General features: G+C 40.5%; 1 protein-coding gene across 7 annotated transcripts in view; it reads left to right on the top strand.

The window, feature by feature from the left end:
• Positions 1-23,295, top strand: part of ptprz1a (protein tyrosine phosphatase receptor type Z1a) — a 176,175-nt gene that overhangs the window by 41,085 nt on the left and 111,795 nt on the right. For all 7 annotated transcript variants that reach the window (XM_021322753.2, XM_021322752.2, XM_012874937.3 and 4 more), the window contains exon 2: positions 16,924-16,986. In XM_021322753.2, coding sequence (XP_021178428.2) covers positions 16,924-16,986 — 63 coding nt within the window. The remainder of the gene's footprint in view (positions 1-16,923; positions 16,987-23,295) is intronic.

The raw sequence follows: 23,295 nt of genomic DNA on the forward strand, positions 1-23,295 counted from the left end.
TATTGTCAGCTGGGCGCGTTCAACCACGTCATCATGGCTGCGCCTGTAAATGGTTGTAAACATTTGTTTCCAGACGAAAAAAGTCAAATAATAGCATTTTGTGGCGCCAGTTGGAAAAGATCTTTATGGCAAGGAGAAAGAAATAGCCCAGACCGTCCATCATTCATTTTCTAACACGCTTTATCCCTGCTGGGTTCGTGAGGGGTGCCGGTGTCTATCTCCAGCTGTCAATGGGCGAGAGGCGGGGTACACCCTGGACAGGTCGCCAGTCCATCGCAGGACAGAAATAGCCCAGACTTTTGCCCAATTTACTGTAATATCACCGAGATCTGCTGCGCTAGGATAGCACAGGCGACAGTTGTCGTTGTGCCAAACGACTTATCCACGTCAGAATTTGTATCCCAGCTGTGTCAGGGGAGTGTTTGAAATCAATAAAACTTTTAACCTCCATCTTTGTGAAGTCTAAATATTTTTAAACATCACATTCTAATAAAATTAAATTGATTTTTTGAAACTCCTAATACATTGTTCTATTTTTAAAGGCGACATATCTTGTTTTCTTAATATGGTTAATATCTCTATATGGTTCTTGGTTGAATTAAAATCTTATTAAATCTGATAATTTTGGCTGTACTTTTATTCAGTGTTCATTTGATCACACGTGAAATCCGCTTTATATGATCTATTCATGCGGGTCTAGCTACCAAAAAAGAACAAGAAAAAAGACGAACAAGTAAAGAGCTGTGATGGACTCAGGACAGACAATGCAACAATCTAATAACATAAAGCTAATATTTTCTTGACACATCTGGAAATGACCACAGAGCCGTTTTCTTTCTCATAACGTGTTATATTGAGAGATCAATCGAGTTTTAACCGACATAGCAATCCCCTATGATAGCACTAACAAGTGTTACATTTTCAGTTTTTTCACACTAACTGAACGATAATCCATTGCTATATTTCGTTAAGAAAAGTAAAACTGTCATGGTTGAGTTTTGGTTTGACTTTATTTATTGTTTTCAGTCATCAGTTATTTTCTGTCATTTCCACTGCACCTCCTCAGCAGTCAGTCACACCTGATATCATTTACCAGTCAATTAGCCAGACCCTTGTTCCACCTGTGAAGTGCTCTATTTAAACCTCCCTCTGCCTTCAGTTCAGCACTGGGCCGTCATCATTCCACACCTCTCCATGCCAGTCCCCGTTTTGCCTTGGAAGCTTTGTTTTGCTCCTGTTGTTAAGGTTAGTCCTGCCAGTCACTCTAAAGACTGTTTGTTCACTGTTTGTTCCTGGAGAGGTTCTGCTCTGTGTCCTGGTGTCTCCAGAGAACTGCTAACTGGACTAGCCATCCTGGAAAGGCTCTGCTCTGTGCCCTGGTGTCTCTCAAGTTCTGCTAACCTGACTAGCCGCCCTGGAGAAGCTCAGCTCTGTGCCCTGGTGTCTCTCAAGTTCTGCTAACCTGACTAGCCGCCCTGGTGAAGCTCAGCTCTGTGCCCTGGTGTCTCCAATGAACTGCTAACCTGAGTGCTATGAGGCCTGCAGCCGAGCAGCACCTAGCAAGTGTGGACTCTCTGTCTCTGGGCCGTCAGCTCCTGCCATCATCTACATCCCTGACTTTCTGCAGTCCTGATCCTCCGGTCTTCATCACTCATCACCCAGCATACTTCTTTCAATAAAGACTCAAACTTTTAGTTCCGTGTGTGCGTCCTGAGTTCATCGGTAAACAAAACCCTGACAAAAACATCTTCATTTCCACGCCTAATATGTTGGAGATGATGCAGGGTTGACTGGATTCATTCTTCCAGCTGAATGCACTCCCGACGCAGGGGATACAAATTCTGCCGGGGATAAGTCGTTTAGCTGTGCTATCCTAGCGTAGCAGGTCTCGGTGATATTACAGTAAATTGGGCAAAAGTCTGGGCTATTTCTGCCCTGCGATGGACTGGCGACCTGTCCAGGTTGTACTCCGCCTCTCGCCCATTGACAGCTGGAGATAGACACCGGCACCCCTCACGAACCCAGCAGGGATAAAGCGTGTTAGAAAATGAATGATGGATGGTCTGGGCAATTTATTTTTTCCTTGCCATAAAGATCTTTGCCAACTGGCGCCAGAAAATGCTATTATTGGGCTTTCTTCGTCTGGAAACAAATGTTTACCACTCTTTACAGGCGCAGCCATGATGAACTGTTGAACGCGCTCAGCTGACAATACAGCGATCTGATTGGCTGAGCAGCAAAAAAAGGAATCACGTGACCTCTTGGACCGGAGCGGCATAGTTTAGATTTTTTAACCCCCCTATAACTTATTAATGTGCAAATGAAAACGTGGGAACATTGGTGTTTTGAGATCACTGCTATATGTAGCAACTTTTCCCGGTGGAAGAAAGTTGCCCCCTGACAGTTCATACGAAACTTCTTAAGGAGACGTCCTACAGATTCTGGCCCACGGACTAAAATACAACATCTCGGACAGAGGGCTTAGTTTTAAAACTGAGCTGTCATTAGAGCAAATTCATAAACGATTGTTTTCAACAGCAGACAAACTCAACTAAACATACGCCAATGTCAAACTGAACTCACGTCAACAAGAGACGTCACCTGAGATAATAATAAAAAAGAAAACCTGAATTTAAGAGACGTCAACACGTTCCATTTTCCGATTTACTTTTTAGGCTAATTATACACAATTTAAACCTATTGCTATTTTAACAACCATTTTATTAGATCTTATCTCTTATCTGATCTATTTCTGATGTTTGGCACTTAGTTTTACCTTTTGTTAAAGTGCTCTTTAAATAATGATGACAATGATGATGATTATGATCAGAATAAACTTTTGCATCACTTCCCAAAAGCTGGAAAGAAAACAGACAAAATATTTTTCACACCACACTTAGTAACTCTTATTAACTCTAATATTTTAGTCTAAATATTTTAGGCTAAAATATGAAACTTTTGATTCAATCCATCTGAATGCAGTATTTGCAAGCCATACTCTGATTGGATGAAAGAAACCTGTCTGTGATTGGCTGGTGGAGTTTTTGAAGTCGCGAGCGCAGAAACAGAGTCCAGCGAGCGCACAGCTGGTGTTGAGCATGGAAAGAGAAGGTGCGCACGAGCAGAGATGGAACTGAGCCAATGACAGGGGTTGAGAAGAGTTTTTCAGAGAGCGCGCCAGACCGGTTTTGAGCATTGAGAGTTGTCTCACTGCGCGCTTGGATTGGTTCCTGCGTGCTCAAACAGAAGGCGCAGCGCTGTCTTCTTCTTTGTCGTCTGGCACCTCCCCTGTGACTCTTTGGCGCCCCCCAGGGGAGGCGCGCTTCACCAATTGAAAACCACTAATCTAGAGGTTTTACAGTCGGTTTGACAAGTTAAGGTGCAGCCACGGGTGTTCTCCGTGGCTTTCAGAGCTAAAATAACATGTTACATCTATATCTAGACAGCTGCCTGAGACAGCTCTATGGCATCAGATTTGTGATAGAATAATCAAATACTTTAATAGCACCTATACGGTAATTAATTGTTATGGAAACACAAAAGATATTCTGCTGTTTGTGGTTATATGCTTGCAATGGACCATAGTGTCTGCAAAACCTCTCAATTGCAAAACAGAGAATATGAGATGATCTTTACTCTGGATTTATTGTCTGAGCAGTTTATCTTGGTTCTATTTGTATTAGTTTGGGCTCTTAAAAAGTTCATAATGTTTATTCCATTGATGATAGATTTAGCCCAAATTGTTATAGTATAGTATAGTTTCTAGAGGGTTTTGGATCTTTCGCAAGGTCTCCTACCACTGGGATACTTGGGAAACCTTCATTGGGAGGCACTTTATTGGAATTCTGATCAGATGCTGAATCACCTCGACTGAGTCCTTTTGATACAGAAAAGCAGCTGCTCCACTCTGAGCACCCCCTTGATGACAGCAGGATCTCAAAGGATCAGCCTGGCTGTTTAAATCAAGAATCTTGTTCTTTTGCCTATGGTCATAAGTTATGGATCATGACAGAGGGTTGGGAACTAAACACAGTGGTAAATCAGGAGCTTTGCTTTTTTGACTCAGCTCTTTCTATACAACAACAGAACAGATCATCTACATTACGGTAGATAAGGAATCAGTCTCGCAATATCCCGCGTCATTCTACCACCCTACCTTCATGATGATGATGATACTCACCATGATACTCATACTCCTCTTCTTGAGCCAATGACTGAGAGCAACCCAGAGGGAGCAGTGCACCTTTTTCAAGTGAAGAACTATGGCCTCAGATTTACAGCACAATAAGACATCTACAGTACAAATCGATATTCCAGGACACAAAGGGAATCATGTTATCATACAAGCTAAAGCTTGAAATGCCTCTGATTTATTTGGTCACACAAAACAAAAGTGTATCATTACAGGACATTGCCCAAAACAGTAAGACTAGTACATCTTTGTGGAGTAAAGTAGAGTAGAGTAGAGTAGAGCATGATTACAGGCCTGACATTTTGGTGTTGGTAGAGAACAAAAGAGGGAACAAATGCAATCTGTGGAAAGGTCTTGCATAATTTCTCTTTGGAGAGAAAAGGCCATAATTGTGTCAGTGCACTCATTCAGCGGAGTGTGGCGTGCCCTGCCCTTTAGTTTGTGGGAGCCCCACACCCCCCAGTTGGATGATGAATAAGAGGATTAGCTCAGCCCTCGGAGAGCCCGGACATCCACAGGCTTTTGGGGTGACAACTGGTGCCCACAGCAGAATGTGTAAGAACTAGCCCCTCCTTTTTCCACCCCAGTCATCCGCCCAAATCCCTGCCCCTGTTCTCCAGATGCCAAGAAGAGAAGAGTCTGAGCTGGGTGGGGGTGGTGTGTCTAATACCAACAGCTAAGACTGGGAGAGTAAGGTAGGTTAATCTGAGCACAGTCTGGACCATTATTCCTCTAAGTTATTATGGTGAAACCATGTTGCCGTTGTCAATGTTATTTTAATATTTTACCACATGAGACAATCCTTATGTTCCAATATATGTTTCCTGTGCTAAGAATTGTTTTAATGGGAGAAAGAAAAAGTGCTGTGCTGACCCAAATTGTAGTGGAGCAATTGGCATTGCACCTGTTAGGGATGTGGGTATTCTAAAAGTTTCGCTTTTTCTACAGTTTCAAACAAGCACCTTACTATTATTGCTCACTTTCTCTATACCCACAATGTTTGCACTGAGGCTGTGAGCCTCCACTTGACTGGTCCAAAAGCGATTTGGGCCAATCATGTTGTAGTATAAATTTCAGGTTCAAACCAAAACAGTCGAACCAAAATAAACAGTACAGGAGGATGCTCACGCAGCTGCTACTATCACATCTGTTTTGGCTCCACCATCACGCGTGTTATTGTTAGCCACGTTAGCCTCCAATGCCTTTTCAATTAAATGGAAAAGTGATAGTTTCTTTTCATTCTTTAGTTGCTTCAATGTTGCATAACTCAGCACCTGGGAAGCGCATCGATATGGGAGACCAACACATCATCATTGGGCTGTCAATGTCCGTGAAGCTTATATTTATACGGATAGTGTTAGCTTATGTCTTCTGGGAGGTTTGCTACTTCACTGTTGCAGATCCAGGAGCTGCACTGACCTTTTCAGTTGCTCTCAAACATCAGTGTTGTACTGTTAGCTTGTGGCGTTAGTGTGGCTAATTTTAAAAAACATTTTCCTATCCATCATCCAAAGTTTGCTTCACAGAGTTGAAACGTAGGGGTTTAAAATGAAAACTTGTAGACGTTTGACCACAGTGAAATTATTTTTATAGGTTGGATATTTGTGCTGTGCTGATTTGGCGGAGTGTTCTATGGGTTTGAGCTTGTTGCACCATTACAGGCAGTCTGCAACAGAGCTGGCAGCTGCTCTCTGCTATCTCTCTCCTCCTGCACACAGCAGTTCAGTCAGGTTCTCTGACAAACTTTGTGGACCAAACATTCTTTAGAGATGATACTTAACAGCTTTCAGTGTGCCTTGGATCTGATTTAGGTTAATAAATACAGTGCACCCGTCTGCATATTGATTTTTCATTTTTCATTTTTCTTTTCTTTTGTTTCCTTCAGGCATGGTTCATGTTATGTAAAAATATACTTTGATTTTATTCACTGCTTTCACGATGGTCCTTAATATCAATGTCGTTGCTCTCCAGCTTAATTTTTCCCTGCACTTCTGCAGTGAAAACCTTCATGTTTCTCGTTATCCCATGGCCAATCAGTGAACAGCAGTCTGTTAACATCCCATCTAAGCACTACTCCGCTCTGACCAAACTTTGTCCTGAGCAGTGACAGAAAAAGCCACACCGGTACTGAACAAAACTGTAAGTGAAATGCTTGCAAAGCGGGTGGACCCAAGTAGAGCCTCTTTGGAGTAGAGTTCCAAATGGAGCTGGTGTAAAGGGGGCAGGTATTATGAAGCGCACCTGGAGAACTATTCTCTGTGGTGGCATTGGACATCTTCTAGGGTGTCGTCTGTTGGAATAACAGCCTATTAACAGCTCAGAGGAAAAAACTGGATAAGCTCATTAAGGAAGGTCAGCTCTTACATAGAATGCAAGAGCTCTTGTATGGAGTTAGAGACATAACATCATGTCTCCCACTCCATGCATGACACTCTAACTGCACTGGAGAGCTCCTTTGGTGACAGACTGCTGTATCCTAAATGCACAAAGGAGAGACAAACAGTATAACCATCACTTTTTCCAACAAACTCAATTTGGTCACAATCCTGTTATTCTTTGTATATGCTTTTTCTTCATGCTATATTTTTCTTACCTTGTATATTTACATTAACTGTTGCTATTCTATCTTCATTATTTCTTATTTTTTATTAAAAAATATTATTATTTATTATTATGTGTGTCTATGTGTTTTCCATTGCCACTTCAAAGCCTGGGACTTTTGAGAAGCCTGGGGCTTTGCAAATAACGGGTAGCATTTCCATATATATTTACCTGACTAATTTAATTTATCAGCGCTTTACTTTACTTTCTCTGGTTTCTCAGGGCTTGCGTGCAGTAAGAAATACTGTTCACCACAAGGGTGGAGTAAGGAGATGAGCAGTTCACAAACCTATTAATTAAAAGTTGTTTAAGATGATTTTAGGTCAAAAAGTACACCTCTAAACTTCATCTGTGCAGTCGGTTCATCAGGATTATGAGCCAATTTTATTCTGCTTGGAGTTGTCAGGAGCAGCAGAGACCCGCTGACAGGCGAGCCTGACCAGGGAGACTGCAGTGTTACAGCCACTGCGGCTGCGTTATTACTCGGCCAGACAGTCTATGATTTCCCGCTGACTGGATCATGTTCGTCGCGGCTGAAAATTCCCCCCAAAGGGTTACTAAGTTAGTGTTAAGTAAGTTATTTGCGAAAAACAGATATCAAAAGTTAAAATCTTGGCCGGACTTTGTCACCGTTTTGAATTCTTTTTAATCTCTCTCTCTCTTTCTTTCTCTCTCTCTCTCTCTCTCTCTCTCTCTCCATGATACTGTACTTAAAAACCACCCTATGAGGAAAAAATTATACTCATTAGGCTTTTAAGATTGGTGTAGTCTCCCCTCCACGTCTGTTATGCATAAAAACACACAACTGCAGCCTCTGAGCTGCTCAGACAGAAAGAAGCTGTGCTCTATTTTTATTTACAGGAATAGAATAGAGTGGAGCATGGCGGTGAGAAATAGGGTTGGGGGCGGTGTAAAAGAAGTTAAGGAGATGTAACGGCATCTGTTGCAGGGCTTCGTCCCGTTTCTCTGGAGTCCAGATGAGTGGCGTCTTGAGTGCCAGCATGAGCGTCCGCATTTGACTGTTTGACTGGTATCTTCTTGCCTACACCCGCTGGACCAGTGTAGTTTTTCATCACTACAGCCCATACGTCATTGGGTTGATTTACATAAATGACCCCTAGCTAATGGAAACAGGAGAACCAAAAAGCCCCAGGCTTTCGTATACCGAAGTATTACAAAGCCTTGGGCTTTTAATGGAAAAAGGGGCTTATGATTGCTTTCCAGTTGCAATCATGTTGCTACTTATAGAAGAGAATATCCCCACTGTAGGATAAATAAAAGATGACTCCACTTTAATATATTCTATTTTCAAAAACTGCTCAGCATTTCCAAATCCCGCTTGTTTCAGGTCAGACAAAGGTTGATGGCTCAAAAGAAAAAAATGGCATATATTTGTATTTTGTTAATTTTTTCTGTCAGACTTAAAGAACCCCAGTCATGTCTTAACATGTTGTGCAAAATACAGACTAAAAGAGCGTCTTAATCTCCCTGGTGCCCCAGTCCTCATGTTAATTACTTGACTGTTACTGAAAACAGCAATATTCAAGTCTTTTTTATGTACCAACAGATCCACATCATAGAATGTTGTTGTCAACTCAATGTTTCCACTTATATATGGTACATTGGGTTATTCAGTTGCTGATCAGACTGAAAAATGGCTGATTCTAGTCACCAGCTAATTTCATTTAAGCAATGAAAGAGATAGTGACAGTGTTCAATAACTGAATGTAACTTGCAGGCTGTTTTTAAACAGTACTTTTTACATCTCTGTTGGGAGCCTTTCATTTGCTCAATTTAATTTTAATAATACAAGGACATGAACCATAAAGATGAAAACAGATTAAAGCTTCGCCACACAAGACCTTGTTTAGTCAACAGAACAGTCGTCAGGCAGGCACACACACACAAGCATAAAGAAGGGACTGCTGCTGGTGTATTGTATGGAGGCTGGCAGGTGTTTCATGTCAGAGCAGCTGATTACATAGCCTGTTTTCCATTTCCACCCTAACTCAGGCAAAGTTGCAGACTCCTGTCTTTCCTGCCCCAGCTTACTGCTTTGAGGTCAAACAAAAGTCAGGGTTGGAGCCGGAAGTTGTCAATCACCTCAGGCCTTCAACATTGATGTTTGTTAGGGCTGTATCGTTTGCTTTGAAGTCAGAGAAATGTGAGAAGTTGAAATGAAGCTTTCCAGCTAATGATCCTACTTAAGTCTGGAGGACCTGTAAAAACATTACAAGCTATGATGATCCCAACTGGTTGCTCAACAGCTTTCTCTGCAAATTAGGAAATTTGCCACTCACACCTCACTCCAACACAAAAGGATCCCTGCACCCCAACCCATATCTGCAATAAAGCACAATCAGGAAGATGTAAATAGGCACTTTCTGTCATGATACTCGTGTTTTTTTCTTGATATATCCTGTTCATTTACCCTGCTCTCCCCACTTCCCTCTAACACTATTGGTCTCAGCTGTTGCTACACACTGATTACACGCTGCTCTCCATTCCTTTCCTCCTCACTCTCTTCTGTATATAAACTGCCTGTTTTTCTCCTCATCACTGGTTAATACTTCTCCACATCTGTGTTCTTCATGCCTCATTGTTGGTTCATGCTACCCCTGCTTGCTGTGCCTTTACACTCACTGTGTTGTTTTGGGCCTGTTTTGTATGCTTCATTTATTTTCATTAAAATAATTCAGACTGATCTCCTGTGATCATATATCCTTTAAAATACAGTTGGTGATTTGTGAAACCTTTACAGTATTTGTGACAACAAAAAGTTGGGATCCTGAAGTTCCCCTAAACATGCTAAATTCAGATCTCTTCTTGTGAACCAGATGTGGTGCATCATCTTATCTGATGAGTTGGATGTTTCACCCCCAGTGATGGGTATAGGAATGTAATTTAAGTGGTATGATTAAGTTAACAAGGAGTTTGTACATAATTTGTCCTTACTCTCATACCCATTTCAGAAAAGTTTTATTGTGGTACTAGTAGCCTTTGTTCAGTGCAATCAAACAGAAAAGAGGCCAAGACCTAAGGTTGTTCTCTACTGAATGTGTCCTTGTAAATACTGTAGTCTGCATTTCAGTCGGCAAAGCTGGAACACCAGGCTCTTGCTTGGGTCATTAAAGAACTATTTTACAATTGTGTGGAATCAAACAACCTGATTGTAATACAGGAACATACAGTAAAGGTTCACTCTATTGTCTTTTTTTTCTCCAAATTTTAGCTCCACCTTTTTTAAACTTTGAGTACTCTTTACTTGTTAGTACAGTAAAAATACGCTATGCATATGTTTTATGCATACATGTTTTAAACTTGAAGTTTGCCTGCCTGAATAATGACCAATACACAGAGCAGTCAATTAAGATGAGGTGTCATTCTGTACTGAATGTCTTCCCCTGCAGACCATAAAGCATGTAATCCTGGATTAGGCTGCTATAATTTCTAGCTCAGATACAATATATATATTGTATCTTATATGTTATTTCTTATGTATTTGCCTGCCTAGGGACTACGGATGAAAATTAGCTTTGTAGCTATAATCCGGCATATTTACATTTGTTTTTATACTGATGTTCATTAATGTGCTTTGTCCCTATTCAAATAAATAAATAAACAGTGCAGAGTAGATCTTATATTCCAATATACTGTATATTGCTCACTATCGCTGGGGATCACAGCCATGTCAGCCCATAAAATTGTGTTGCTTTACAACCTAGAGGCAAAACATTTTGGCATACTTATTAACATCAAATACTTTAGAAAGTTATGATTGAAATGACATTTGAAGCATCAGATGTAGCCAAATAGAACATTTTCTGAGAGGAAAGAAGAAAAACCATATACAAACCAACTTTTTATAGCATCCTCTTCATCAGACTGTTGTACAACAATATCTACATGTCCTTGAAGAAACCCCATGAGTTACACCAGCATTTAATTTCTTTATGAGATTAAGTGTTTTTAATTGAGTTTGAATTTTATTTTATGTTGTCTAAAACATGGTCATAGAGCTTTAATGACTAAGGACTAAGCAGACTGTTTAGCCAAGACGTCTATTGGGCCAACAGATTTACAACTTAGGACTGAATAAATGTCCAGTGGTTATGAGAAGAGGATCTTTGAGATAGTTCTAATATTTTTTTCAACATCTATGGAGTCTCATCTGTTCCTCGGGGTCATTAAAAGGTTGATCTTGTCTACTTAACCAAATGGGGGAGTTGTTTTCATTTTTGTGAACTTCAATATTTTATTCTTTCAGTTGAGAAATATTTATCTTATTGAGAGTAAGCATGAAAGCAAGATATTTCTCCGCCTGTAGTAAAAAAGCAATATGGTAGGATATCCTGCAAATCTGGAGAAATGTTTCCGTACAAGTGGCACCACCACTGATACTAACAGAAGTGGACATTAATAATCATCTGCCACTAAAAGTAAAACTAGTCCTCCCTAGGACAATTTAATAAATGTTGTCACAAGCTGCTCTTTGTTTTGAATCCACCCCACAGCCTGCTCCAGGGCAGCTGTAGCAACTAACATAGCTCACCAACGTCAGGGTGTGAATGTGTGTGTGAATGGGTGAATGACTAAACTGTAGTGTAAATCGTTTTGGATGTCGTCAAGACTGGTTAAAGCGCTATACAAGTACAAGCCATTTACCATTTATCATAAAACACCAAATACTGCGCTCTGTTTTGGGAACCCTGGTAAATCTCATATAATTGGCTGAGGAACCAGGAAGTAAACACAGGCTACACCGAACCAAAGTAGTTCCGGACCTTTTGAAAGGAGAAAAACAGGACTAAAACATTGATGGAGAGGACCAGTTGTTTATAGGGAATGTTACTTCTGTCCTGGGTGACAAATGAGTATGATTTAGGTTGATTTTACAGTAAATATCTTACTTGTAGCTCCTTTAACTGCACATGGCCTTGAGAAAACACAGTCTTTACTGTCAGTCTAGTGTGTGTGCAAAAATGTCTGAATGAGCTTTTCTCCATAGTTTTAAATTTCAAATGTGTCACCAGTTAATATACCCTTCTCGCCAATCCCTTACCACCAAACAAGAATTGGCTCTAAGTGCCAAGATTTGGATACTTTCTATTGACCGGTTTATTACGTCCACCGGCTGGCCAGAAACTCAGAAAGCAATTACAGTTTATTGAATTTGGACCATATATAAAAGGCTTAGTTCTAGTTTATAAAAACACATAAGCATTACAGTAAACTGTCCTCTGCAATTATTTGCCACATAACAAGAATAGATGGAAGCTTTCAGTTGCAGCATTAATTCTGAACTAAGTTTCATGACTGATCAGATTTTCCCATTAAGCACACAGACTCTATTAAAGCTAGATTCTGCGATTTTCGCGGAAGTTTACCCAAGTCCATTTTTGAATAATTGCGCATGCACAAGACCGTCTTACCTTGCTCTTCTGCTCTTCAGGGGGGTTGCATGAAAATATCTCCCAAATCCACTCTGGTCTTATTTGTTTCTACTGAGGCCTTCCTCTTCTCATAAACATAAATATGGTTTACTTCTTGCGACCCTCAAACATCAAAGTTCAAATTATACAGTGAGAGCAGCAGAGCTACAATAAATAGCCAACCGCTAACCTAGCCACTAAGCTAACTGGATACACAAACACTAGAAATTTGCATGTGCAGCCACCAACCGGAGACCAGGAAGGAAAGAACACAGATACTGGTGTTACGTGAGCATGTCAGAATGATTTGCATGTGGGACAACTAATAAATAAGGCAATTCCACAGAACATGAGGGACAGAGAGGGGGTGAGCAAATAACATCTATGGATGAGAGCAGGAATAAAACTTTGACAAGTCCATGCCCTTTGGACCGAATAGCAGGGATTGGTTATAGTTTTTACAGGCCTGCAGCTCCCACAGAGAATCGTTAATTTTTGACCTCCTTTTTTGAATAAATGATATATTAACCACTTTCAGGATGGTAAAACGATTTTACCCATTATAACAAAAAGCATTTCTGTACAGCATTACCACCTATAGCGTTAAGCTGTCCTTATCGACATGCTATTTGCAATGACGTTATATATACCCCGTTTACACTACCCCTTTTTAACCGTGCCGAGACCAGTCCGAGCTCGGTAACCGAGATAACTGTCAAGTGTAAATGGAACGCAAACTGAACTGAACCGAGCCAGACACAACCGGAACACGCTAAATGTTGACCAGTTATATGTGAGGGCACGGCCTGGTTTTTCAGTAGCTCGGTTCTCTAATAACGAAGAGTGCATGAGCAGACCGCGTCATCTCTTTACAGCCAGCTGACAGTTCAGACATTCATAAAAATACTAGCTTCCCTACTGTGACACAGGATTTCCAGTGATGATTCTGCTTTTGAAGTACAAGTAATAATAAAGATACAGACAAAAACAGTTAACAAGTGTGTCATGGTGCTAAGTTTCTTGACCCACATGCAGAACACACTCAGGAGACAACTGATGGCAGATTTAGAATGTTTATTGCACAACTACAGAGAGTGATGAGAGAAGGCTCCGGGAAACATTTGGGAATGTGGAAGGTGAGCTCACACTCTGCAGACAAGGAGTGAGAGGTTAATACAATGGCTAAGATCGACAGGAGTAAAATGTGAGGTGAGGCTTACCGCAAGTATGCAGTGAACCCACCAGGGGGGAAAAGTGAGTGGGTGCTGTGGACGGCCATCTATGGTAGAGCTTCTGGGCTTCCCACGGGTCAGGTGGCTGTCACGCAAGGAGGCTGAGCATTGGAGGGTGAGCAGGCTTCGGCAGGCAGGGCTCGGAGGTTGCGGCTGGAGGGCTTCCAGCTGGAGGTCACACCGGGAATATGCTGGGAGCTGACACGGAGGTTCTCTGGGGATTCAGGGAGGGCAGCAGAGCGGAGTCAGCAGCCGACCAGCTTGGAGACCCTTGGGAGTCCTGGGTGAGCTTCAGAGTGGGATCTGGAGCCGATCAGAACCTGGAGCACAAGAGACAACAATTAACGCGGGAATGTGACAAAGGCCGACTGAGTTATACCACATAAGGTTAACACTCTGGCAGTGAAGTGCTGGCAGCCATCCGCTTATATGCCACCACAGCAGGCCGCAAAATGCCGAACACCTGCGCTCTGTGCCTCCCTGCTCGTCAGCAGCCACCTGTGGGAGAGAGAGAGGAAAATGGCAGAACCTATATATAAAACACCTTATCTACAAAGTGTAGATAAGGTGTTTTATATATAGGTTGCTATTTAATTGATGTGACTTTTTAATGAGTTGGTTCCAGATGGCACAGGAAAAATGTACTCAAAATTTTGAGTACTTCCCAATCATTTCATACACTAATGTAGTGAACCACTAGCTACTGCCAGAAAATCTATTACACCATTTACACCTGTTTACACCTACACTGTATTATGAGCCTGGTAAGCCGCCAAAATCAATGTCTTGATATAATAAACACAAAAAAGGATTATTTAAAGATACAGATTTTAATAATCTATTTTCCCATTCACATCTGCCCAAACTGTCACACTTCCTCTCTGGCAACAGCACATAGAGACACTCCCCTCTCCTCCCTGCAGCAACACATGCACACCTGACCCAAATATTGAGCTGATGCTTAAAGTTTTTAAGTATGCTAACATGCAGAACAGCCAGAAGAAATCATGTGGCGCTCTTTATGGACAAGATAAACACAGAAGTGTTATTCAGAGAAACTTTCCCTGGCAAATAGACAAGAAAAACAAATGCTGAATAGTGCTACATGCTAAGCTACCACTAGCACCCTTTTTGAGCTGTGCAGCGCTGCATTAGGGCACACAACCGCTCCTTACTGAAAAAGTCAGTTTTCTGGGGGAAACCCTGATTGTCTAATCTGAAACAAACTTCTCATACATGTAATGTGTTCTGGGTTGAACACATTTGTATGTCATAATCATAGCTCTCAACTCTCAAGCAATGGCCGTGTGGCACATGCATTTCCCTGACTTCACACGCCACACATGGCATTTCTCACACATAAAAATAATGATGGGCCATATGGGCTGCAGATGATCCATTCATCGCCCTGTCCATTCAGAGCTCAGTCTAAACCGCGTCTACTGTTGAGCTGTTTCGGATTCTTTCACAGCTTGTGGCCATCAATAATTCCTGCTACATTTTGCGTTAACATAGTAGCAAGAAGAGCGATCAGAGTTATAAAAAATGTTGGTCTCAACCAGTGGTAAAAGTAAGCCGGTATGCTCCAGTACTGCGTATGCAGGAGGCAAGGGTCGAGAGCAACTGCCAGATAAATCCTTCATTCAGAACCAGTCATGGCTGCGTTTTGGATCAGAAACCCGTTCTGTTAACCAGATGCAGTCTAAAACACCACTTAGTCTGTTTATAAGTTTCTTTGTTATTCATTCCGAATTGTTTCTGAACTATATATGTTGTGTTTCTGTGGCTCAACTTTCTTACCTACTGCTCCTCTCCCCTCCCTTCCTTCGGACCCGGGGACTTTTATCAATGGCCAGCCTTCAAAACGTGAATGACTATGTTTAATGTTCGTCCGTCCGTAGCATGTCCCAATTAAATGCAATAGGAAAGTTAGTAGTTGTGTTTCGTGCTGTTTTGTTTAACGACACAGAACCAGTGGTGCTGTGGTGCTGCGTTGCTTTGCGCTTGAATTCAGGTGTGCATAATTAAGTTACATGTAATTTAGGTCCACACTTTCAAGTGGGCATTTTAAGGTACATCAGGGGCTTCAGCTCAGACCCCTCATTCCTCCTCTTCCCTCTAAAGGAGCCCTTAACAGCCTTTATTTATGCATTTTCCCCCACTGTTTATTCCTCACACGCAGCACATCAATGGGGGAAAGAATCCGCCCACCTCACCGTCTTAAACAGGTCTCATTAAGTATAAATTATGCTGGTACCAGACATTACCAAAAAAAGTTTTTGTTTTTTTTCTACAGTTCTACAGTGTGCCTATACTCATCAAATCTGGTGTTGCAATGTGTAAAAGTGCTATGTTTTCGATAGGATTCTACCTTTAAGACTATTAGTGGGCTAAAAGCGAGGCAGAATAATCATTCCGTCCACTCCGACCACAACCAAAAAGCGCTCTGAGAACAACTTCATACTCAGCCTTCATCTTGCTGTACTGAATTGTGCTATATAAATAAATTTGCCTTGCCTTGCCTTGCCTTGCCTTGCGTAATTATGCACTAGAATGCCCTCCACAATAGAGATTTGTTTGGTCAGGGCGGAGACTGAGATGAGAAACCTGTCGCTGTGAAAGGTGATGACAAAGGTTATAAACTTATAACAGTTAAGAAGTGCATGGAGCTGAAAAGAGGAAAACATAAGCAGCTCGATCATGCATAAAGATCCAGTGTGAACCCCTTTTTTTAATAAAATAAAAGTTTTCCATTCTTAAAAAAAGGAGTGTAATAATACCAATAAGAACTTGAAACTACTTTCTTACTTTATTCAGTGATTATGTTTGTACATTTGGGGTCTGTTTTATTTGATCCATTCATGCAGGTCAATCTAGAAACAAAATATATTTTCCAAGAATAAAGCAGACAGCTGAAATGGACTCACGAAGGTAGAGCTTTGGTTACAGCAGGCATAATTTCTGGATAACTTCTGTATTTTCATTAGAAATCTGGATACGACCACAGTGCCATTTACTTGTTGAGAAGGTGCAATATTGAGCGTAAATGTTGTGAATGGAGATTAAACAGAAGTCTTGGTATGTTGAAACAATCACGGGAGAACAGTTGTTGATTTTTTTCTGTTTTAACCCGCTAACTGAACAATAAAGTGCCGACACCTCTTTTTCACTTTTTTTACAGAAGTAAAACATTTCTACTTCCATATCCAGATGTCTAGTTAGTTAAAATGCGAGGGAGTTGACTTGCAAAATAAGATAATTCTGATTTTGATGTGCATTATATAGATCTTGTGAAAAAGTAATGTATTTAAGAGCTTTACAAGCCACATGCAAAACCTTTAGCTTTATCACAATTAGGTCTTAATAACATGTTTATTTAGTTGTAGAAATATATTTTAACATGTTATATATCAAAGAAGCTGTCAGGAATGTTTTGTGATCATGTTTTGTTCTGTTCTGGATGCAGCTGGAGGATATACATACAGAAATCAGCGCAAGTTCTCAGAAGACATTGACTGGTCATATGCAGGTAAGTCTTATCAAGAACAATCTAGTAAAATAAAAGTATAGCTCTCAGTCAATAATGTTTCACTGTTGATGTAAATGTATTTAGTAATGTGTTTGCAGTGGTGGACACAGTTACTAATTTGCAAACAAATAATTGCAGAGATAACTTTTCGTTCACTGCATTACAATTCTTGCTAAGTTTAGAAACTGTTTGCTTACTGGTTAGCATCCACTTTATTGGGGTTTGATACCTGTAAGTTAACATCCAACAACATTCACAATATGTTCATCCGCTGTTTACGTCACTGTCCTGGCTCTCACGACACGTCCACACAGACTGTAAAAAAGTGCACCGCTGTGTGACCCTAACCCTTTAACTAGTATTGTCACCAACCTTTCTGGGTTTGTTACCAGCACTGCATAGGATGGAAGGGAACTACACTCGGACATGGGCTTTTGGGTCGCCACGTTGCTCAACAGGACTCTTATTTTTCTAACATGAAAAAAAACTAAAACACCACATTAAACACCAGCCAGCTTACTGCCTCCCCAATGGCAATCCTCAAGGAAAATTTAACCAGCATATGTAAGATGGGGCAACATTTTCCTACACATTATTGATAAAACAGATTTTATTTCAATTTAAAAATAGTGCACATTAAATATAACAATACTGGTATTTTGATGTTGCAAGAAGAAGTAACCCAAAAAAGTCATTCAATTTTACATGTTTGTTAAAAAAAATTCTTCTTCAATGCTTCCACTACTGTGTAAAAGTTAAAATTGAAGTAATTTATCCTGAACAAAAATAGATATCTTTTCATGCAAACCTTTTCATTGAAAAAGTGCAATTTGTTATGGAAAATCTAAAATGTCTTGGTGCAGGTAATACCACTATGTAACATATTTCAAAAGAAAGCTTACCATTACTGATTCTATTGCGGCTCACTACCATATGTTCCTGAAAACTTATGCCAGTCTTCTGAGTCAAATGGTAAGCTAAAAAGAAATAAAGGGTGTCCCTCTGTCTCTCCATCTTCTCCTATGACACTCAAATATCCCGTGAGCTGATGCCGGATTATGTTGCCTTGTTATAGGGAGAAAATTATGTTGTTTTACCAAGACAAGTTACCTTTTCACCTGTCTGGCAGCAAAACGCTTTGGTACGATCCATGAAAGTCACGTGACCTCCTGCAGCCGGTAGAGGCAGCCTGTGAGCCTGCGCTCAGGGAAGCAAATCCAGATATTATGCATACAAATCCTTTTTACGCATTTGTGAATCTTGCACGACAGAAGTGTGCAATGCCTAGGGTTTAGAGCCCGAATTCAACCACACACAGAGCCGTAGTTTAATAGTCCGTGGGCCAGAATCTGTAGGACGTCTCCTCAAGAAGTTTCGTATGAACTGTCAGGGGGCAACTTTGTTCCACTTGGATAAGTTGCTACACATAGCAGTGATCTCAAAACACCAATGTTCCCACGTTTTCACTTGCACATTAATAAGTTATAGGCGATAAACAATCTAAACTGTTGCACTCCGGTCCAAGAGGTCACGTGATTCGATTTTTGCTGCTCAGCCAATCACATCACTGTATTGTCAGCTGAGCGCGTTCAACCACTTCATCATGGCTGGACCCGTAAAGGGTTGTAAAGATTTGTTTCCAGACGAAGAAAGCCCAATAATAGCATTTTCTGGCGCAAGTTGGTCTTGGTGATATCACAGTAAATTGGGCAAAAACAACCTGGGCTATTTCTGCCCTGCGATGGACTGGCGACCTGTCCAGGGTGTACTCCGCCTCTCACCCATTGACAGCTGCAGATAGACACAGGCACCTCGCGAACCCAGCGGGGATAAGCGTGTTAGAAAAGAATTTATGGATGGACTGGGCTATTTCTTTTTCCTTGCCATAAAGATCTTTGCCAACTGGCGCCAGAAAATGCTATTATTGGGCTTTCTTCGTCTGGAAACAAATGTTTACAACCCTTTACAGGCGCAGCCATGATGGACTCAGGACAGACAATGCAACAATCTAATAACATAAAGCTAATATTTTCTTGACACATCTGGAAATGACCACAGAGCCGTTTTCTTTCTCATAACGTGTTATATTGAGAGATCAATCGAGTTTTAACCGACATAGCAATCCCCTATGATAGCACTAACAAGTGTTACATTTTCAGGTTTTTCACACTAACTGAACGATAATCCATTGCTATATTTCGTTAAGAAAAGTAAAACATCTTCATTTCCACGCCTAATATGTTGGAGATGAGGCAGGGTTGACTGGATTCATTCTTCCAGCTGAATGCACTCCCGACGCAGGGGATACAAATTCTGCCGGGGATAAGTCGTTTAGCTGTGCTATCCTAGCGTAGCAGGTCTCGGTGATATTACAGTAAATTGGGCAAAAGTCTGGGCTATTTCTGCCCTGCGATGGACTGGCGACCTGTCCAAGTTGTACTCCGCCTCTCGCCCATTGACAGCTGGAGATAGACACCGGCACCCCTCACGAACCCAGCAGGGATAAAGCGTGTTAGAAAATGAATGATGGATGGTCTGGGCAATTTATTTTTTCCTTGCCATAAAGATCTTTGCCAACTGGCGCCAGAAAATGCTATTATTGGGCTTTCTTCGTCTGGAAACAAATGTTTACCACTCTTTACAGGCGCAGCCATGATGAACTGTTGAACGCGCTCAGCTAACAATACAGCGATCTGATTGGCTGAGCAGCAAACATCGAATCATGTGACCTCTTGGACCAGAGCGCCACAGTTTAGATTTTTTTTATCGGCTATAACTTATTAATGTGCAAGTGAAAACATGGGAACATTGGTGTTTTGAGATCACTGCTATGTGTAGCAACTTATCCCGGTGGAAGAAAGTGGCCCCTTGACAGTTCATACGAAACTTCTTAAGGAGACGTCCTACAGAATCTGGCCCACGGACTAAGGTTGATCTACACATTTACAAATCTTAGTACACATTTGTAGATCTGAATACAGATTTGTGGATTTTTTACTCATTTGCAAACCGGATTACACACACAAGTAGTTCTACACATTTGCAGATTGTTGTACACATTTTTAAATCCCACTCACACACACAAATTGAGATACAGACACATACCTCTCCACACACGTTTGCTAATAATATTGCAACAATATTGCCCCCATTCCCATCCCCTCTCGCTCCTTTATTTTGAAATAATACCAGATCTGCTTTATGCTTCCTGTGTATGATTTAAACAGGAATATCTGCAAAGTGTAGACATAAAATCAATATCTGGTGAGAAATAAATTAAGAGAGCCACACATTTATTCCCACTTTGCTCTCTAGTATAAATCTCAAAGGGCGGACTAACATTTGCCATGGAGAATGATACTTGGTGTGATGACCTATACCCATAAACCCCTTAAATCTCTTACAGAGAGGAGGGAATCAAACCTTTGTCAGACTGCTGTCAGAAGCTGGTTGTTTGATACAAGAGGTGTCTTACTGATGCTATTTTAACTGTTAGAGCTGTGTCAAACTGTGGAGGGTCCATCCATTTTCTAACACGTCTATCCCTTGTGGGGTCGCGAGGGGTGCTGGTGCCTATCTCCAGCTGTCAGTGGGAGAGTGGTGGGGTACACCCTGGACAGGTGGAGGGTCATTAAAATTATTATTTTTGTGAGGAAAGTGGAATCTGACAGGTAAATATGATATAAACCAACCTGTACTGCTTCTCTAATCATCAAGAACATGTTGGAGCCTTTAAGCTCTAACAGGAAACAATAGTAATATGTATCAATGTTGTCTCTGGGTTGTGGCAAACACTAAAACCTGGCTAAAACTCAAATATACTATTATATATCACATATGCTATTTTAGTATGATTGCTCTCACAGTTGATTAATTGTTTTCTGCCAGAAATTCTGATTAGATATAGCTCTGGAATTGGCCAGGAGTCCTAAATAATAAGTAGTCAACTAAATGTTCGATGACAGCAACATTAACATTAACAACATTAACATTTGAGCAGATCCAAAATGCAAGACTCAGATAGGGAATACAACCCAGGATTAGGATTGCACAGATCAGCCTCTACTGTAACTTCAGATGTTGTTTGGTTTTAACACATAAATTGCTAGGAAGAAAGTTAAAATTTTCTTTGAAATGATACTGAAAACAAATTAGAAAGAGAATCAGCACAAGCTGTCATTTCTACACTGTCTACAATATTGCCTTTATAGGATGACGTACTTTGAGATTAACTATTCCACCACAATTTTTCATCAAATCCCCATCATCGGAATGACAGCTTGTATGTGGCACATCAAAACATCAAGGGATTTTTCTTTTAAAAATAAATTAATCCTTATTTGTTGTCTGTGGACTACGAAATACTGCCGTTAGGCTGTTATCAGTTTCAGTGTTTCCACTATGTTTACTTCTTTGGGAGGGGAGTGCAAACAGATACCTAACTCCAAACAGATAACATGATCTAATTGCTTTCATTTACAACAAGAAATCAACAATTATTCCTGGCTAATGAGAGAATGTTGTGGCCATTTATGATCAATTTTGTGGATTGTAATTTCTACCAATTTAGTTTTCTTCTTTGGGTAGTTGGAATATATTTAAGTTAGTTTAGTACCAAAATTTGTAATTAATTTTTAGATTTGAAAATGTTTAGATTACGTTGTTAATTGTTAGACCCTCCCATTAATTTGAGTATTTGAGAACACACCGGGGCTTGGTGCGGAGCTATTGTTTGGTAAATGTCTGGTGTGGACATGAGGTTTTGTAAATGATTTTTGGACCACTTTTAGAGCTTCAAACAGCAAATTGAGATTATTTTTCGTTTTCAACAAGTTGCAAGACATTTTTGTGTCATTATTTTGTCTATATTTTTTTAAGAAATAAATCAAATATTTTTACAAATCAATGAAGTCGGAAGTGCGTGCAAATCAAACCACCTGTTACCACCCACGGCCTATGTTGGAATTTTGTTTTTTTGGAACATGGAAGGCCGCGACAGAGAATATTCTAATATATTGATTATTTAATTTAATGCAATGCAGAAGAAGGGGAAACATTCTCATGATAACCAGGAGTAAAGACATCATGGCTTTATGGTATTAAAACAGAAAGTTTCAGACAAAATGTACAAAATAATCTAATTTCTTTCAGAAAAATAAAAGTTATAATTTGTTAGGGCAGTGCCATTTTTCAGATGTGTACTTTTAACTGAAGACCCACTGAGAGTTTAACAAACTAATATTAGCTGGGTAAATAGCCTGAACGTGTCTGCTCAGCTGTAGCAACACTATTTATAACGTTATGGTTTTATACCCGTGGCAGACCTTGGTAACTGACCACACGTGAAAAAGTAAGATAACTGATCAAAGGACAAATGTGCTGTTCGTGCAGCTAATGGTTGAAGGCTTCTTGGATCACCTTAACTGTCTTTCAACCCTTTTAGATAGACTGTAATTTGTTACCATTAGAAAAGAAAGGGGAGCTAGAAATCTAAACCAAAAGGACTTTTAGATTGAATACAAAAATTTTCAGACAAGTTAATTATATAAAAGCTTATTTTTTCTCCTGCTCCCTTTAACTGTTGTTCTTTGTGTTGATCTTGCACCTACTATTGTAGGTCTTTGGTAACACTATCTCCTATGTCTTTGTAACAGTTCACTCATGTTTCAGGTGTTTTACGGCGGAGCCAATCTGATAAAGGATTCCATTACAGGTGGAGCACTCCTACTGGTGGAAGATCTCTTTGAAGCAGGGATGTCAAACTCTAGTCCTTGAGGGCTGGTTTCCTGCAACCTTTATATGTGTCCCTGGTCCAACGCAATAGAGTCAAATAATCAGGTCATTGACAGGACTCTGGAGAACTTAGCTGCCTAAGGAGCTAATTCAGCCATTTGGTTCAGGTGTGTTGGGCCAGGGACACATCTGAAGATTGCAGGACGCCAGTCCTGCAAAGGGACATTTGGGTTGTTGTGATCTGGTTGACTTCAGAGAGTGTTGTATGTGTAAATGTGAGGGTGATTTGACTGGTTCCTATGACCACACCAATAAGATACAGCCATTACATAAAAACACTAATCTAAAACACTCTTAGAAATCAGGTGTTTTTTTTTTTTTTTTTTTTGACAAGATCAAAGTGAAAATAAGGTACTTTTTCTTGATTACCCCATGAGTTTTTTTTTACTTAGATTTTTTAAACATAATTTTCTAAACAGCAGATGGTTGAAGTGCCTAGTTCCTGACTGTAGTTTCTGTGTTTTATCATCCTTGAGGCTTCCCACTGTATATCACTGATGGGAGGGACGTGGTTTT

This window comes from Fundulus heteroclitus, chromosome 2 (assembly GCF_011125445.2).
Source record: "Fundulus heteroclitus isolate FHET01 chromosome 2, MU-UCD_Fhet_4.1, whole genome shotgun sequence".
Classification (NCBI taxonomy): Eukaryota; Metazoa; Chordata; class Actinopteri; order Cyprinodontiformes; family Fundulidae; genus Fundulus; species Fundulus heteroclitus.